The sequence below is a fragment of the Nelumbo lutea genome, chromosome 2, assembly GCF_056320005.1.
Source record: "Nelumbo lutea isolate HS-2025 chromosome 2, American lotus-T2T, whole genome shotgun sequence".
In the NCBI taxonomy this organism is placed as follows: Eukaryota; Viridiplantae; Streptophyta; class Magnoliopsida; order Proteales; family Nelumbonaceae; genus Nelumbo; species Nelumbo lutea.
In genome coordinates, this window is record NC_142685.1 from 43,211,737 (window position 1) to 43,230,927 (window position 19,191).

Consider the following 19,191-nt stretch of genomic DNA (forward strand, 5'->3'; position numbering starts at 1 on the left):
CAGACAAGCCCTTGAAAAATTCAGCTATGTACAGGCCCAGTCAGATCATACATTGTTCATTAAAAGAGTGGACTCCTCATTGACTTTGCTTGTTGTATATGTGGATGATATTGTAGTGACAGGGAATGATAACAGTGAGATTGAGTCTCTTAAACAACTCCTTCATCAAGAGTTTGAGGTGAAAGATCTGGGAGAGATACGATACTTGTTGGGTATTGAGGTTGCTAGATCTAAACATGGGATTTTTATTTCTCAAAGGAAGTATGTTCTAGATCTATTGGAAGAAACTGGAAAGTTGGGTGTTAAGCCTGCAGATACACCTATTGAACAGAATCACAAGATCAGTGCAGAGGGTGGAGAGCCTCTTGAAGACAAAGCTATGTTCCAACGGTTGGTTGGAAAACTCCTCTATCTTTGTCTCACACAACCGGACATCAGTTATGTAGTCAGCGTTGTCAGTCAATATATGCACTTTCCTAGAACTACTCACCTCCTTGCAGTTGAGAGAATATTAGCATACTTGAAGAGATGTCCAGGTAGAGGTATATTATTCAAGAATAATGATCACATGAAGATAGAGGTCTATACAGATACTGATTGGACTGGGAGTGTTGATGACAGAAGGTCTACCTCTGGATATTGTGCCTTTGTAGGAGGTAACATTGTCTCCTGGAGGAGTAAGAAACAAAGTGTTGTTTCTCGTTCTAGTTCTGAAGCTGAACATAGATCTATGGCTAATGGTGTGGCTGAAATCCTATGGCCGAAGTCATTATTTGAGGAGTTGGGTATTGCTTATGAGAAGCCCTTAATGTTGTATTGTGATAATCAGGCTGTTATAATATAGCTCATAATTCGGTACAGCATGGCAAAACTAAGCATATCGAAGTCGACCGACATTTTGTCAGAGAAAGGGTTTCGTCTCAAGAAGTGTATCTCCCGTATATCACCTCCAGCATGCAGCTTGCAAATCTTCTCACCAAGGCTGTTCCAAGGAAGAAGTTAGAGGCAGACCTATGCAAGTTGGGAATGACAAATATCTATTCTCAACTTGAGGGGAAGTGTAGAAAACACTGATGTGGACTCCACTGCTGTGGTCCCCACTGTGTTCGTATGGCAGCATAGCATATCTTTTGTTAGTTATGTCAGTGTTGGTAGTTATTTCAGTTTTTTGTTACAGCTTGTTATTTCAGCTTTATTATTAATTTATTTGCCATGTAAGCAATAAGGGTAATTCAGCCCTTTTACAATTAGTCAACATATATAAATATTAAGAGTGGGTTGACAGATCGATTGATCAACCCTCTCTCTCTTTTCTAAATCCCTTCGTGTGCTTCTTCTTTTCTCCCTCTCTTCTTCTTTTCTTCTGAAATTTCTCCTTTTTTCTTTCAAATTCAAGACTGATTGTAGTCTTGATCGACTACTCTCACCCCTCCCTCCTGCCGAAATTACCCTTTAAGCCCCCCCCAACAATATTTCCTGCCCATCATCTTCAACCTCTGTACGACCCTTCATCTTCTGGACTGAAATTGCACTAACTGGAAGAACCTCTTCCTCCTTCCTAATCTCCAAACTGCACACAAGAATGACATAACTCCTCACCGCCCTCCAGAACATTTGGTTTTCTCCTTCCAAAAATAATTACAGATTGTAAGTTTCCGCTACAAAATGTAACTCCACATCAAAGTCTTCCACTTCCACAAGAATTCTCACAAAATCCATCTTTTCCCAAGTCCTGTTTCTATCATTGAAGCTCAAGAACTTTCCCCACCTGTCTCCAATATTTTTGAAGGTCAATGGTCCCCAAGCATGAAGGGGAATTCCCAGCACTCCAATCCACACTTCTCTTTTTCTCCTTCCATTAAGAATCGCCCCTGCCACTGGAAACCACCAACCTAACCTTAGGCCACATTCCCTTGTCTTCTTCTCTGACTCCAAATCCCAAGCCACAACATCTCTATTCTGGAACATAAACAGAAGCAAGCCCCCATCCAAATTTCTAACACCCACAACTCTTTACTTGCCCCATTCAAGCTTTGCCCAGGCTTCAACCGTCTCCCTCTCCAACTTGGAGCCCACCAACCTACCAACGAGACATGCCTCCAAAACCTTCAGCCTCTCGTTCAAACTTTCTTCCTGCCTCACATCGACCTGGACCACACCAATGTCTTGTTCTCTGAGAATCTTCATTGTCTCACATTATCAGTGGGGAGAGATAGGATTGTGGTAGCTCACTTAGAATTTGTAGATGATATAATGATTTTATGTCAGGAAAAATATGATGTAGCTATGGATTCACTTGCACAAATGGAGAAGAGGGTTATTATGGCAGAAACAATGCTGGAGACTACCTTGCAAATACAACCTTCTCCAAGGTACAAGCTAATTCCTTGAATCTCAAATTATCTTGTTCAGGTTCGTACTCCATGTACACACTTGATATTGGTGTTGGTTTTCTGATCTCTCTATCATCACCATATGTTAGTGTTTTCAATATTGTTACCTCTTTTGAAGGTTGTTTGATTTCTTAGTCTGCTCATGCTGACTCTTCACTATTATGTATTAGTCAGGAGCCCATACAAAACTTGCCCCCAAGAAAAAAGAGCTTGCTTTCTAGGTCATTTCGAATTGGTTGGCGTGACCGGAACAAGGTAAGCCTTTATTATAGAATCTCATTTAAATTTGGTGACTGACATGATAGCCCTAAGTAATACTTACTATTAATTTGGACTGACTATTCCCTTTGGAGACATCAACTATCCAATATTTAGTTATTCACCCTAGTGTTTGTGCAAGTAATGGGCAAGGGACGTTCTCACTTTTCAACCTATAATGTTTGATTGAAAATAAAAACTGTGTTAGCTGTTCCAAATTTCAAATAGATTCAACCTTTCAAATGGATAATTCTGTATAAACTTTGTACAAGCCATGGTTATCGAGGCAGGAAGGGGATAAGTGCTTAGGCAGGTGCCTAGGTGACTTAGGTGGTGGTTTTTGATGAACAAGAATGTATTAAATATGATTCATGATAACATGTGCCACGTTTTCAATTTCTTATCATTCATATTGGAATAATTTACATGTCAAGAAACATCACATCATTAATTTCATGAGGTAATATCACTTTTGGTCATAAATTTCAATATTTCGTACACAATTAATCACTGCCATTCAGCAAAGCTGCAATTGCGTTTGTGTGTATTACAACTCAATTATCCAAACAAATAAGCAAAGCAACAGCACATTGGATCCAGGTAAGGAAGTATTGTACCAAGAATACAAAAAAATTAGTAATAAATAGCACAATGATATGCATACTATATTGTAAAGCCAAGATAAAATACAACATAATGTAAACCTATGATGAGGCGGATGACTTGAATTTGTTGGGCGTTCAACTATGCAAGATATAAAAGTGTTTCCTAGAGAAAATGCCTTGTTGTCTAGCATTGCATTGATAACTTGGTACAATAAATTGCAATATTAAAGGATTCTTCTGTCGCTCTTACATTTTTATGTTTAGTTCCCTTAAAGTGACAGGGAAAAGCAAGTAGCGTTTGATTAGACCAATGGAACTCCAGTGAACTGGCACGGAGCAAACTGCAGAAAGTGATGAATGGCAACCAAGAATAGCAATAATAACATAAATGATGGATGATTGAGTGCTATACGAATGCTAAAAGCTGTTTGCTCCTTCCCCCAAGGTGAAATGCTTGTATCTATGAACAAGATAAGTTTGTTGCCCATAAGCCTCTGCCTATATAAATAGAAGATGGCTGTTTTGAGCATGAGAGGTATCACTTTATCATATCACGGTATCAATGTCAACTTGAAAAGCTTCATAGAAATAGTCCTTGTTTGTAATTCATTATACATGGAAATCCATTTTATGCTGTTCAGTAATTATTAATATCAGGTTAGGAAGAAGTGAAGGAAAAGCTTGAGGTTAGTCATGGATGACTACTTTGTTACTCTTTATTTTCTTAGACTTAATTATTTTTTTCTTTTAGAAATTAAAAGAAAAAAAATCTGAATAGTTATTATACCTTGTGTAGATTCTCATTTTTTCTTTTTTCCATTGGTATACTTGGATAGATATTTCCTATTTCCTTGATTTTGGAATCTGCGCTATCCTAGAATTTAGATTTTAGTTCTCTAATTTTGATATTATTTGAACTTTTATTTCAAAAAAAAAAAAAGCAAAACAATAATCAGTGAAAAGTGTTATGAATTAGTTGGCTACTTCAAGGTCATGTTTACCCATCCTAGCTATGAATCTATGATGTTATTGATTAGACCTAAAGCTCAGTTTGGAAAAGAGTACGAATACATACAAAATACACCCTACATATTTGTATTGTACTTCCAAATACAAATACAAATATATAGAGTGCAAAACCTTATATTTTGTACTATTTTGTATGTATTTGTACTATTTCCAAACTGAGCCTAAAACTCTATTTGCAAAGAGTGCAAATACAAATATGTTCAGTGCAAATAAAATACAAGTGAACCCATTTTCATAATGAATCTTGCACATTTGTATGTGCACCGAATGAAGCATATATTAAAAAAAAATGTTTCAAAACTCTTATTATAAGTTTGCTCCTTTAGTTGGTTTGTTAATTGTTACTTTTATCATTAAATAAATAGCACATTACCTTCTGCCAGAACTACGATTGTAAGACATGTGAAAGGGGACGGGATACACATCCCAATCAAGAAAGGGTATATCTATGGATCGCCAATTTGTTTGCATGAGGTTCAGTCTGGAAGGAGTACAAATGCAAATATGTACAGTGCAAAATCTTGTATTTTGTATTATTTTGTTTGTATTTGCTCTGTACATATTTGCATTTGTATTCCATCCAAACTAAGCCTGAGTGGTTGTACACGTTTTAGCAGATGCGGAGTTTCTCAAATTTCGCCTTTATTATTTCTCAGTTTAAGTCTAACTATGGTATATTCACTGATATTTTGCTTATTGTTAAATCAAAATTTCAACTATTACATAGTCTACTTTTCATTCATTCACATCTCACAAGGTGGGTGTACATACCATCAGAACTTCAACAATGTTAAAATGTCAGTCGTGACGTATCATTATCATTGGTTCACATCCTTGTTGAATTGTGCAGTTGATGCATCATAGATTTTGCCCTCAATTTGTTCTAAATCTCGTATTACCTTTTGTAAACTTGCATTAATTGCTAATTTGCTATCCCTCAAAATAGGAACTAATTGCACTTTCCAATGAAATTTGAGGTTACGACTAGGCAATACGCATCCCAATAGCGGTATTAGCTATTATAAATTAGTTGTGGCCGATAAACAGATATTGACAAAGTTCAGATAGGCACTGTAATTGTCAAGAAACTGTTACTTTTGTCACAATGGCCAATGGGCCTGCCTCTGGTGCGTGTGCGTGTGCTTTTTAGGCAAATCCAGCGGTGGTTGATGGGGGACGTGTGTGACATCAAATAGCGTGAAAGAGTGAATAGAAAGATAAAAGGTATCGCCCTTCAATTGGTGATACTGGTTAGCAACACAATTTTAGATGTAGATTATATCTAAATCTCATACGGGTGATGCAATATAATCCACATCTTTATAATGTTTAGACGTTAAAACCAATTTAATGACGAAAATAAGTGCATTAGGAGAACAAATGGTGAGCCTCTCTACGCATGGAAAATTGAACGAAAATGCCGAAAAACCTGTATAAAAGTGACAAATGGCTAGAGAAAGTACATATATAGTAATAGATACAAGGACCAAATCTCACATGTACACCGAAAAGAAGGGAAAAAATAGGAGGAAAAAACGCAAATTTCCTGTGACATTGAACAAGGCGAGGGGGTTGGTGTACACCTGTTATCTAGACTAGAGCGATACAAAATTTGATAAGCAGGTATACCATATGTGCAGAAGTGCAACAAAGAATGATAGCTTATCAGTGAGCTCCATGCCGCCTCCATCCCATTCGATCGACCATCAATGTAAAATCATTCTCATGAGATAAACCATCAAAATCAAATGCTTTCTTTCCCATGGCAGGCTACTGGCAGGCTTGACAGCAGTGCAATCACATTCATGAATCTCACCAACAAAGGAGCTTCTCTCATTTTAATCCTCTACCTTGGTCTCTCTCATACCCATTACCACCGTTAAGTCGCTTATCACCATCTCTTTTGGTTCGAGGAGGAGTGGAGGGGTACATTCTGGAACTTTGGACTGGCTGGGTATCAGGGTCATACGTTTGTGAAGCAAGGTAAGTCAGAGCAGTGACCACATCTGCTATAAGGGGCCGCATGGTGGGCTGTTCCTGAACACACATTGCAGCAACAGCAAGCGCCTGGTACAAGCCCCTCACAGGATATTGACCCTGGAGCATCGGATCTGCCATCTGTGAAAACTTCCTCCGGTCTTTGAACAATGGCCTTGCCTGCACCCAAACCCAGATGGATAATTTACAAATAACCATCAAAGTGAATAGATTAGATTATGGATTAAAAAAAAAGAAAAAACAAACTCTTACTTTTTATCTTTATTTAGCGCCTGCATAAGGGACTATTAGAAAGTCAATTGACGCTTGTTTTGAGGCCATGGTTTTTAAAAACAAACCGGTGACTGAACGGGTCAGGGGTCCGGTTACCAGTTTGAACGGTCCAACTGTTCAACCCGAACGGCTGGCCCGTTCTGACAAAAAAATTAAAAAATTGGAAAGCGGTCAAAACCGTTCGAATGGTTAACCGGCCGGTTCAGCGGTTTGCTGACCAAAATCAATGGTTTTGGGGGGAAAAGCGGTTTTGGAGGAAAACAGAACCGGCCAGGTGACTGGTTCCCAGTTTTTCCAGTCCAGTCCGGTTTTGAAAAAAATGTTTGAGGCTTTTGGTTAAAAAAAAATGCTTCTTAAAAGTTGTAAGGCATCTAAGCAATTCTGGTTTTTTTCCCTAGTTTTATATACCATCCAGCATATATATTAATTGAAAAAATAGCAATTCTCTTTATTAAGAACATTAAATTTCCTCTCAGAACATGCAAGTCATAGTGACAATGGTATTTGAAATATATTGATTTCAATATTTTTCAAAAGTAATACTAATATAATAAAATATTTAATAGAACAAATTCATATCAAGTTAGCAACTAAATAAGGCTATAAATTTATGTAATAAAAATTTACAATAGAGAACAAGTAAAAAGAAAGGAAAAAAAAGTGGTTGACCGCTGTTTTATTTAGAGGCCTCGTTCGCTTTTCGATAAATTATTTACCCAGGTAAATGCAGTTACTGGGTAAGTGCATTTACCCATGTTCTTTTATTTCTCATGTAAATAAGGCAATGACCATTTTAGCCATAAAATTCCATTATTAAAAAGGGTATTTGTGTCCCATTCAAGTGTTGGCAACTTCCTCCCTACGTGGGAAAGTTATTTACTCACTTGGGAGATGGATATCACTTACCCGGGTAAGTGGTACCCAGGAAAATAAACTTTCCCTGGTCCCCACATAAATCTGAAAAAAGAACATGGGATTCTTGGTCAATGGGAACCAAAATCCCATTGACCAACTTTCCCCCCTCTCAAAACCCTTGGATCTTTTATATTTCAATATTAAAACTTTAAAACAAAGTAAAATTAACACACCAATCAAAAAAAACAAAAAAAAAAGAATGTATAGATAGACATATATGTAGAAATGATGATGATATTATTAATAAGGTGCTAGCCTTGTGATTTTTGTCACCTAAGCAAGCACCTTTTTGCTACAAGTCAAGACATTCAGGTAAGATGCCCAGCCAAGGGTAACTAATCATCTAAGCAATGCCTCGACAACTATAACTATGCATTTCATATGAAACCAAGTGTTTAACAATTGATGGGAATGCATACAAAATTAGCAAGGTGAATTCTCACAATGCATCATATTTAGGCTTATTGAGTAGAATACCAAGGCAGCATTTTTTTTTCTCGCCTGTCACCATCCAAACATATAAGGTAGAAGTTCAGGTCAAGGTCCCAATTGCCGTATATGCACTATGTGAACCATACACCATTTTAATAGGGTATCCCATGGGATAAATTTCTGAGCCCACACCTTTTGGATTTTCCAAATTAATTTTGTTTGCAGTTGAACTTTGAAATTCTCCAACTCTCCAAGTGGCAAACCTTGGATGACAGCACAAATATGTTATTGAACATCTTCATAATGTGTTGGTACCTTTGAAGATCTTGTTCCCAATTCATATTGCAATTTTTTTTCCAAGCTTGGTGCTTAGCATTTTGTATTGTGTTCCTTGAAGTTTAAGACTAGTTGGGATTCCATGTTTCAGCACACAGATGCCATCAGGGGTCCTGCCAATGTGGCTTCATCCTTGACCACAAGAGCAGTTTCTTCCCCTGAAAAAAAAAAAAAAATCAAACTCAGATGCTGCTATACTGGGAATCCAGGAACATCAAGGTAGGAAAATTCTTTAGAAACCCATGATGAAGAAGCATTGATGGCCTATTCAACCTCGATAGATGATACAGATTCATCAAAACTGAACGAATGCCACTTCAAAGACTGTGCCTGAGTTTCTTGCCACAGCCAGACTACTCCAAAGTCCAATCTAGAGGTGGAGGGATACTCTAAAGTGGTAATTGGTGATTGTATAGGACCATTAGCACCTTGTCTAGTTGGGTTAGAAGAGAAGGTAAAAGATCTAGAAGACTATCTTGCAAGGGTCTGTTTCCCTGGGCAAGCCTGTGAGAAATTTCTAAGGGATGTGGGTGGTTGAGCCTTTACGTCCAGTTTTCTCCCTTGGGGACATTACTTGATTGACTTTTCTTACTTAATAAATACTTTCTGGTCTGTTGATGATGGTATAAAAGGCACACCAATAGTCAGCCTTGTGCTGTTTTAGTTCTCCCCTTCACCACTATTTTAGACCATTCAGCTTCACCATGGCTCATGAACTACCTTGGTCGTCCTTTACAAGGAAACCCCAACTTTTGTTCCTTGGGAACCTTATCCTTGAAAGATTCACTAAGAATGATACTTGGAACAGAAATTACAATATCCTTGGAGGCAGAAACATTTCTATAAAAAGATTGAAAAGAACAATGAGCTTTCTTTGAGAACATGGGAATACAAAGGACTGCTTGATTACTTGGGAAATAGAGAATAGGAAAGTAGTTGTGGGCGAGGGGGGTAAGGATTGGGAGGTTGATGCCTAGGAAATAGGAATAATTCTCTCTTCAAAAAAGTGGCTTTGGAAATTCCTTTGGATTCTGACAAACTGGTATTCTCAAATTAAAAGCATCTATTGGATGAGTCCTAAGGAATAAGATGTATAGTTGGCAATGTTTTGGAAGGCTGTTTTGGCTATTGTTGGCTCTTTATCAAGATTTATCAAATGTGATCTAGTATAAAGGGGCAATTCCTGAGACGACTTATTATTATTTTATTTTTTTATAAGTAAAAGATCATTAAATTTCATTGAAAACCATAATGATAGACATTGTTACAAGCATCCCAAAGGGAGGCCGCAAGATGCAGCCTCACAGTTAGAACAGAGATAGTACAGAGTTACAATTGTGCCCAATACGACTGATCCCTAATTACCCCTTGCTTAGCTAATGAATCAGCCAATGCATTAGCCCCCCTCACCACCCACCGTATACTTAGATTCATCTGCTGTGTTAACCACTAAAATTTCTCCATTTCATTTCTATAACACCAAATCAATGAGTCCGGGTCTCTTAGCCAAGCTACCACCACCTTGGAGTCCCCTTCAATTACCAGGTTCTCCAAGTTCAAGTCTTTTGTAATCTGAACACCCTGTAAGAATGCAAAAGTTCAGCCTTTAAAGACTCTCCAATCCCCACCGGTCCTGAATAAAGTGCTAGTATGATCCTTTCTTTATTTCTTATGACTCCTCCAATTCCAAAAGGACCTTGGTTGCCTTGATTTCTCCCATCGAAGTTTAATTTCAGAAAACCTTCAAGAGGAGGTGCCTGGCCTTGTTTTGATCTTCTGCACTGAACTAGATGCAAGAAAGCCAATTCCTCCAAATATCATCAAAGGAGAACTGTCTAAACAAATCCAGAGTTAGTAGCCAATGTATAAACCCTGGTCATTACACAATCCAAAATCTGTTGTTTGCTTCTCTCCTCTTGAAAGATTATTGCATTTCATTCTTCCCATAGGGTCCAAATCATGACTGCTCTAGTACACCTCCACATTATTCTTCCCCTTCTTTTTGGCCAAGCAAAGGCAGCAGGTCAAACAGTAACTTAATCTCCCTTGGCATGTTCCACTTACACCTAAACAGAGAGAAAAATCAATTCCAAATGTCTGTAGCAATGGAACAGGAAATTAGTAAATGATAACAAGATTCACCATTGGATTTGCAAAGAATGCACCAGTTCGGGGAAATACACAAGAAAGGCCTTTTCTTTTGCAGGTAGTCCAGAGTGCCAATCTTCTCATAAGCCACTTCCCAACAAAAATAAAAAAATAAAAAACTTAATTTTGGGGGGAGTGGCTGACACCAAACTTCCTTAACAAGAAAAGAAAGAGGGGTAGGGGATTGGCAAAGAGCAAGAAAAAAAAGAGGCACAAGAAAATAAACCTTTATAACTTGGACACCAAACTCTTCTATCTGGTTTGGAAGACTCTAGGCACCTTTATCGAGAATAAGATATCTTCATCCCTCAAACCCCTTTGAAACCCAAAATCCCGATTATAAACCGAAGGCAAAATAGGAGGTATTAAAAACTTTGAGATTATCTCATTTTTATACAAGGAAAGGGAATACAAAGAAGGAAACAAGTCCCTTAAAGTCCAGTCACCGAACCACGAGTCTTTCCAAAACCGGATTTGGGTCCCTGAACAAGCGTCATAACTGACAAACCTGAGGAACTGATGGTGAAAGCTATGGGTTGCTTTCCAAGGTGCTGCCAAAGTAGTCTGACATGATACACCAGCATCCCAGCCATTCTCTAACCTCCCATGAATATTGCTGCCCACCACCTTGTGCCACAAATTCTCCCTCTAAAGGCCATTTCCATAACCACTTCCCATTTGATTAGGTGGTCTCTTCAGTTGGCCTTTCTTGATTTCTTGGTTTTAGGAGGCACTTGTTGGATTTATGAATTAGTTAATGCCTTGTCATTAACTAATAGCAGGTTGTGGATTATGGACCCTAATGATTCTTTATTGTATACCTCCTTTGATGCTCGATCTCCATCAATCCCATAGGCTCCGGGTTTCCCTCATAAAGCTATTTGGTTAGGCCTTACACCACCTACAATCAGAGCATTTTTTTCAGAGATAATACATCTAAAAGTAAATACCTAAGAAATTTTACAACAGAGATGGCCTACTTGGTGATTTCCTCCTCTTATGTGCTCTATGCAGTGCAAATTTCGAAACCATAAATCATTTGCTAATCTCCTACTTATATTACTAGAATTTAGATTCTCAACATTTTTTATCAATGTATTTTTTTTCTCATTATTTGGGTCATCCTGGGCAGCACCACCCGATACTAATACCTTGTTTTGACCTTTCTTCTCTCCTTCTAGAAAGAGGGATAAGATCCATGTCTCCATGATGTCAAGAATTTTTGCAAGGAATGATTATCTTCATAAGGGTGGCCTATTGTTTTTTTTTTTTTGACAAGTAAATAAAAAGATCTTGTTAAAAGAAAAGAAGTTACAAATGAGGGTGATAAGTCATCACCCGGGTACAAGACCAACTTTCAGACTAAATAACAAGCTCCACATTACATATCTGATAACCCAGGACCTCCCTAACCTACTTCCAAAATCCTCCTTTTCTATCTAACTGAGTTCTGGAAGAATCAATACCCATTCTGCCACTGTTCTGCCCACAGCCGCAACCATCTTCTCCATGCTGCAAGCTTTGTCTTCAAAAGTCCTTCTGTTCCTCTCCTTCCAGATGTTCCAACAAATTGCAAATGGGATACAACTCCATAACAGCTTCACCTTCTTACTCTAACAAAAGATCCCAGTTTTGTTCCCTACAGCAATACTCAGAAGATTCTTGACCACCCCTCTCCTCTTCCCATCTTCAATCCCCTTACATCCTATTGGTTATGGACCATGTGGGTTTTTAATATGTACAACACAGTTGATACCATCATGATTTGAAATGTTGTGACCTTGTCATCAACAAGGACCACTAGAGTTCCTCCCTCCCTCCATCTATATCTATATCTATATCTATATCTATATCTATATCTATATCTGTCTGTCTGTCTGTCTGTCTATCAGTTTTTAGAAGGCCTATTATAGTTCATGCCCTTCCATCTTATTGTGGGGTTGGTTCACTAATCTCTATTTCTTGATGTGTCGACCTTAGCATTACTTTGACAGTATAACCATCAAGCAGAAGTAATGGATGAGTTATTGCAGAATCAAATGCATTGTAATTCTAGTTAAGAAAGGAATATGTTACTATGTTCAGAAAAGGGAAGGTGAAAAGCATGGCCCTAGATATCATATATGGATCACAAAAGTGTAAAGATTAATACTGCAGTATAATATTATAATTGAATTTCAAACAAAAATTCCAAAATATATAAACTTGATAGTGAAAAAATATATAACCAAGATATAAACTTTGGGAAGGGAACTCCATAAGAGCTGAGCTGGAGGCAGTTCCGTATGGTTTACAAAAGGCAGGGGAGTTAGGAATTCAGAAATCAATAATTGAAGGGGACTCTAAAGTGATCTTAAGCTGGTTGAGAGGAGAGGAAAAGAGCCCTTGCTGGTTCAGAAATGAAATTAAAAAATTCAGAAGCCTGTCAAAAGATATGCAAACTCTAATCCGGTGGGTTCCAAGTCTAGCAGATCAACTAGCAAAACAAGGGGTTAGAAGAGATCAGATTTTCTGGGCTTGGTTGTAATCCTAATAGGTTTTTTCTGGGGTTGTCTCTTTGGTGCTCTCTATTTTTCAAAAGGCAGCCGAGGCTGCTCTCCTTTGTAAATTTTCTCTATATTAATAAATCTTTCATTGATTTTACTGATCAATATATATATATATATATAATAAACATAACTGTTAATAAAGTTATAATTTAGCATGTTTTGTAAAATCAGCACTTTGGGTTGATCTGACTTTCCTAACTTGAGTAACTTCATCTTTATGTTCCCATCATTTTTAGTTCTGCTGAAATTTAACGATTCATGAAATCTGATCTCACTTCAGAACAAAACTGGAATCACCAGACTCAAACCCCAAAACTTTAAACTTGTCTATTCCCCTCTCTCCTATCAATAGATAACCTGTGAATGTATTTTAATAAGCTCATTATAGAAAATTAGAAAATAAGATAGTGCACATGCGCCAAACAGGCATCATATCTTCTATGCACCTACAGCTTATTGCATAAACTATATCAAGGCAATAAGCCTAATCCCCCCCTCTCCCTCCCCCCTCCAAAATTGGACCTTATCATTAAGTGTAGCCATTTTAAATCTCATGCTACAACTCCTTCTCATACATCCCACATCATTACACCACATTAATGGTCCCAATGTGAACCACATCATTACACCACATTAATGGTCCCAATGTGAACTGTTATGTTGTGCCTTGAATTCTTTGTTGTGGCTAGGGGTGGCCATGAGCCGAGGTCTTCACTAGCTACTCGAGCTTGGCTCGGCTCGGTTTCAACTGAGCTTCGCGCCCAATTTACAGGCTCGATTAGTAAATGAGCCGAGCTCGAATATATAATTTTTTAAATATTAACTAAAAATGTTATGTATATAATTTTTTATTTTTATAAAACATTTTTTCTCGAATCGAGCTCGAGCCAAGCCAAGCTGAGCTCAAGCTTACGAGTTCTTGACTCGAGCTGAGCTCAAGCTCAAGGTTCTAGCTCAAACCAAGCTCGAGCCTTGTACTACCTGGCGAGCCGAGCTCGAGCCTCGTACTATTCAGCTCGGCTCGGCTTGAATCCACCCCTAGTTGTGGCCCACTCCAAGTTTCGACCCACAGTTGTGGAGAAAAACCCAAGAAAAAATTTTCATTAAGATCTGTGGTGGATGTGGATGGACCTGATTCATTGACAGATTGCAGATCTAACCCAGTGTTTTATGTTCCTAAGGTGTCTTTTTCCTGACAAATACCCTCTTGTATCTTTTTTTATCATTAATACCCTCTTATATCTGGACCCGAAGTCATCTTGCATGTGCAAGAAAGACTCGAAGAGAGCGCTCCAAGGGTTGAGTTCAGGTTGGCCATTGAATCTAGGTTGTATATTGATAAATTGCAAGAGATTTATTAGATTCATAATAAGAGGAAGTCTAGGTGTATTTGCAGCAAGGGTTTCCTGTAAAGGCTTTGCATAAGAGAGTGTATGGGTGTGAAAGGAAGCTGCTCATCTTTGTATCTTCACCATTTGTTGTTATAGTGGATGCTCTGCCATCACCCGTGGACATAGGCTATATGCTGAAGAATGTAGTAAATCTTTGTGTGTTTTGTTTTTCTCCCTTTATTTCATTTTCAGTATCTCTGTATTTTGTTTTTGGTTTGACACTGAGTCTTGGTATTTCTCCTGGGTTTATCACCATGAATCTCTGTAGCTTGATTCACTAGGTGGATTCACTTTTCTATTAACTGTGATTCTGCACTATCTTGATTGCAATTCCACCTCATTGCTAGTGTAATTCTGCACTTATTCTGGGAGTCTCACCCTGGATTTTCCCTTAAAGTGAGGTTCACACAACAAAAACTATAAAGTGCTTGACCCAGTAGCACAGAGATATATTTCAACAAAGAAATATCTTGGTACTTACTTAACATGAAAGAGATGCCAAGGTAGAGAGAAAGATGGGATCTCTTACCCATGCAACAAGGTTGTGTTCCCCAGCTGCTTTTGAATTGTCAATTGCTTTCCTGCCGGTGATAATTTCCAAAAGAACAACCCCAAAGCTATATACATCGGATTTTAGTGTCAGTTGACCTGTCATCGCATACTCTGGAGCACAGTACCCATATGTTCCCATCACCCTAGTGGATACATGGGTCTTATCCCCGACAGGGCCTAGTTTAGCCAAGCCAAAATCAGACAGTTTTGGATGATACCCCTCACCAAGCAAAATATTCGAGCATTTTAAATCACGGTAGATAACTGGGGGGTTTGCTTTGTCATGCAAATACTCCAAGCCCTTAGCTGCACCAGCAGCTATCTTCATCCTTGTGTTCCAATCGAGTCGTTTCTTATCAGGTGGAAGGTCTGGAGAAACAAGCATATGAAAGCAAATAGTTATGTTACAAAAGTAGCAAAAGCATGAATGCAAAAGACAAATAGAATAGTTAAAAAGTAAAACTTATTCTGTACAATCTATACCATGTAGGTGATCTTCCAAAGATCCCAACGGCATATACTCGTAAACCAAAAGCCTCTGATCTCCATCAGCACAGTACCCAATTAGATTAACCAGGTTAGGATGGTGAAGTAGACTCAACATCAATACTTCAACAAGAAATTCCCTGTTCCCTTGCAAACCATTACGATCAAGTTGCTTGATAGCCACAATCTACAAAGACAGAATATGAAAGCTTCAGTGTCAGCATATGCTTGCAACTCAGGTTCAAATATCACAATCTGAGTTGACATGATACATAATTACTCCAGAACAATGTGAAAGAATGCTATAATTTTTTTAATATTTCATTGAACCAGTTAAAAACTTACAAACTCAGCCCACCTGATTAATGCTCTCCAATCGCCCTTTATAAACTCTACCAAAGCCTCCCTCACCCAAAAGACAATCTGCCCTGAAATTCTTCGTTGCAGCTGCCAATTCACGAAATGTAAAAGTTTGTGCTGCTATGCGATCTGACCCATCCTTGGAGCTCTCTTTCTTCACATCCAATGATGGATTTACCTTCAATTTCTCTGGAGAGAAAGAGAAGAAAAATGGCCAACATTTAATATCATAACAAGAGCAACAAAAAGAATAATATAGCATGCAGAAAGTAGTTGGGTTCCCGCAAAAGAGGAAATCCTAGAATGCAGAAATCACCAGCAGTTTACAAATAACAGGAAAAGACAGAAGACAAACAGAACACTCTAGAAAAATTTTTAGGTTGGATTTCTTCAATCAAAATTTCAAAAAAAAAAAATCCGCGTAGGTAGCAACAAAACAAACATCCCGTCCACCAGCATTTAAATTAACAGGAATAGCTTCTACACTTGGTAAAAGACTAATCCATTTCAAGAAGCTAATTTGTCTTGGCTTCAATAAGATTAAGTATCCTTCAGATATTGAACTCTAAAAGATCCTAAGTTCATCTCACTGACATGCTAATTTATTATTCGTTAATCCTTCATTTGACAATCATCGTCACAGTCAACAGATATAGCTCCACTGGAAGCAGTTTTCCTACTAAACAATCGTGGAACGGAGAAGAAAGAAAGAGAACAGATTCTATAACCAGGAAGAATAAACTGGATGTTCACAACTAACACGAGAGTTAATAATATCTATTGTTTAGGAAACCTAATTTGACTTGAATAAAAAGTTTAAGTCAAATAAACACGGATGACCATGTAGAAACCCAGAATAGAGATAAGAGAATCAGAAGCCGATCCATATCAATTCAATTGAAAAAAAGGAAAAATATATATAAGTCCAAAGTTACTTAACAAACGCAGAGATGGGTTTCACCATAAGGATCACAATAAGAGGGCCAAAAAGAAAAACGGTCTACGTCTAAGCTAATCTTAGAGAAACCCAGAGAAAATAAAATAAAATAAGAAAGTAAAATCAAATAGAAAGGCTGACAGCGAAACATGTACTCGAAGTGTAGAAACCATCAAACCAAGAATTCTGCTAAAAAAAATTCCCCAAATCATTTCGTCCCAAATCTGAGGAGATCCATAAAACAATTCAAAACCCTAAGTTGGTACACAGCAAATTATCCAAGGAACCCGATTGTGGTCAATTAAATTAAACCCAGCACAGAGAAAAAGGATGATATAAACTTAGGGGAAAAGGTGGGGTGATTCTATCTTTGACAAAAAAAAAAAAGAAAAGAAACGACTGTGAACTCGACTGTTATACACATTTCTAAATTCTCTCAATTTATATTCAAAATATTTCCTGAAATACCTGAAGTGGATTGGATCTGCTGATCATCGGGCTTCTTCTTCTTAGATTTCTTGTTTGATTTCCCAGAGCAGGGAAACCAGCCCATGGCTCGCTCCCCCAACTTGCAGACGCTTTAGTGAGAGACAGAACCAACAAAGGCAAACCAAACACGCGAGCAAGAAAGCGAGTGTTTCATAAAGAGGAGAGAGAAGCAGAGATCTCTATTTATATTTATCTCCGAATTTATTTATTTCCTCAGCTTCATTTGATATTTAATATTATTAAATTAGAAAATAGGTCTTTTCTGTTTGAATTTCTTGCTTGCATTTCCGGAACATCGTTCGGCGATCCTATTGATGCCTGAAAAGGTGAAAAAGCCATTTTCCGTCCAAACTTAAAACGCGTAATTTTGTTTTGGGTAGAACTTGAAGAGGCTTTGCCAACCCTAGACGGTTGCTAGCAATTTGTAGATGGATGGCGTGGCTAATTCGGGCCAGGTGGCAAATAAAAAGGTCCAACATATTATAATCTGCAATCCTGCATCAGGTGGTCGCGGAATTTTGTAGATAGTGGCTAGTGCTTTCTTTTGCCAGCTGTCCTAACTGGTTGAACTAGCTTAATGGTGTGGATGTGCTGGTGAGTCCCAATCTCATGGTTGATATATGATGAAAGAATGTTGGAATGGGTCTATTGGAAGCGCATCCCAACACGACTTAATGTATATCTCCAGTTCTGGAATCTGACTGCTAGTTGTTATAAATTTGGATCAGCTACTAACACACGGTGCCAATAATGTGATGGGATTTGCTCCTCACAAATGAATGCCTCACATGCACATCTATCGTGTATTGAAAACATCTCCATTGAATAATAACAAATAAGTAGGGAAGATGTTTCAACACATGATAGGATGTGTGTGAGGCGCCAGGTGCGAGGAACAGATCCAGTCTCACCAATAATATTTCAACCATTCATTGTAGCCTTACATCAGCAGCATCTCTTCCTGAATGACAAAAAAATATATTCTTAATATACGGCTGTAATAGGAGATATTTTCAATATACCACTGCAATGAGCTGTTGGGACAGTATTGAAAGTGTTTTATTGGTATAAAATTCTACACGCATGTTATAAATTCTGGGCCCTACCAATTTGATCTGACACCGCATGTATCACTATAAAACTGGAACCCACCATTAAATTGAAAAGAAGTCCAATCGTATATGAGATGTATGGTGTAAGGTGTTAAAACATATTTTGTTGGGAGATGATCCAAGCTCCTTAAAGACGTTTAACAATGAGATCGGCTTCAGGCCCGTTCGAACAGCTTTGCATCGATTTCCCAATGCAAGGCTATAATGGGTGTTCGACGACACGGGCTTCGCACTGACTGAATCCCGTTTCGTTCACGACGACCCGACTAGGAAATCGATGGCACGGCACTTAATTATTGTGAAGATGGTCTACCTGCTCCAAGTGGATGGGACCTACCTCCTGCACTACGCAATGGACATGGAAGCATTGTTTATACTTTAGATGATGGAACAACTGTATTAGTCTGATCAATAATCATCAAAGGAACACGGTTAGGTTCGGTTTTGGTGAACGAGATCTCGGCTGTCCTATCCGGGACCCACAGAACAGAATCCTGATTCCGATCAGAGCCGATGGACGGTAGAGATGCAAGACTCACAGGACTCTGCTCTTGTATCTCACTTCTCTTTGCGGGGGCCAGCTGGCAGCTGGTGCCTAACGGCTCTATTTGGACCGTAGTGTAGCAGTCTCAGCAGTCTGCACTGAACGCGGTCTCACCTGAAAAGATTTTCTCTGCCAAATATCAGCATGATCCTTCCTAGGACCATCTCTTTGGGCCAAATTTGTTTGGAACTGGGCCTTTTCTCGACTCAGGTTGGTTGGCCCACCATCAGACCAGGCTCACATTCTAGCTGTCTCTGTATGGAAGTAGCACAGCTGAGCTGTTTCTTTATATGGTAGAACACTGTTATGGTATTCAAAATAATTCATAATTTCGTATGCATTGTGTTAGAATGCTAATTTGGGGAAGTCAGGCTTGACATGAAA

At 38.4% G+C, this 19,191-nt stretch overlaps 2 protein-coding genes across 14 annotated transcripts in view; one reads left to right on the top strand and one right to left on the bottom strand.

The window, feature by feature from the left end:
- Nucleotides 1-4,051, top strand: part of LOC148870212 (uncharacterized) — a 37,332-nt gene extending 33,281 nt beyond the window's left edge. For 2 of the 10 annotated variants that reach the window (XM_088970863.1, XM_088970864.1), the window contains 3 exons: nucleotides 2,269-2,372; nucleotides 2,564-2,648; nucleotides 3,532-4,051. In XM_088970863.1, the coding sequence (XP_088826989.1) occupies nucleotides 2,269-2,372; nucleotides 2,564-2,648; nucleotides 3,532-3,534 (192 nt within the window). In that variant the 3' untranslated portion in view covers nucleotides 3,535-4,051. Of the gene's footprint in view, nucleotides 1-2,268; nucleotides 2,373-2,563; nucleotides 3,057-3,520 lie in introns of those variants that run through there. The other 8 variants (XM_088970860.1, XM_088970861.1, XR_016107435.1 and 5 more) reach the window with 7 other exon arrangements.
- Nucleotides 4,052-5,692: 1,641 nt separating this feature from the next.
- On the bottom strand, nucleotides 5,693-17,505 carry LOC148870213 (putative serine/threonine-protein kinase PBL7). Of its 4 annotated transcripts, none has more exons than XR_016107440.1 (6): nucleotides 17,131-17,317; nucleotides 15,724-15,914; nucleotides 15,363-15,552; nucleotides 14,857-15,248; nucleotides 8,219-8,397; nucleotides 5,693-6,442 (listed from the first exon to the last, which is right to left on the bottom strand). XR_016107440.1 is itself a non-coding variant. In XM_088970866.1 (5 exons), exons 1-5 carry the CDS (start codon nucleotides 17,213-17,215, stop codon nucleotides 6,119-6,121), a joined length of 1,182 nt encoding a protein of 393 aa, XP_088826992.1. In that variant the 5' UTR covers nucleotides 17,216-17,505; the 3' UTR covers nucleotides 5,693-6,118. The 4 variants fall into 4 exon arrangements, 1 of the variants encoding a protein (XP_088826992.1); XR_016107441.1 differs by lacking the exon at nucleotides 8,219-8,397 and adding an exon at nucleotides 11,209-11,288; XR_016107442.1 differs by lacking the exons at nucleotides 5,693-6,442; nucleotides 8,219-8,397 and adding exons at nucleotides 10,244-10,305; nucleotides 11,209-11,288.
- Between the last annotated feature and the right edge of the window lie 1,686 nt (nucleotides 17,506-19,191).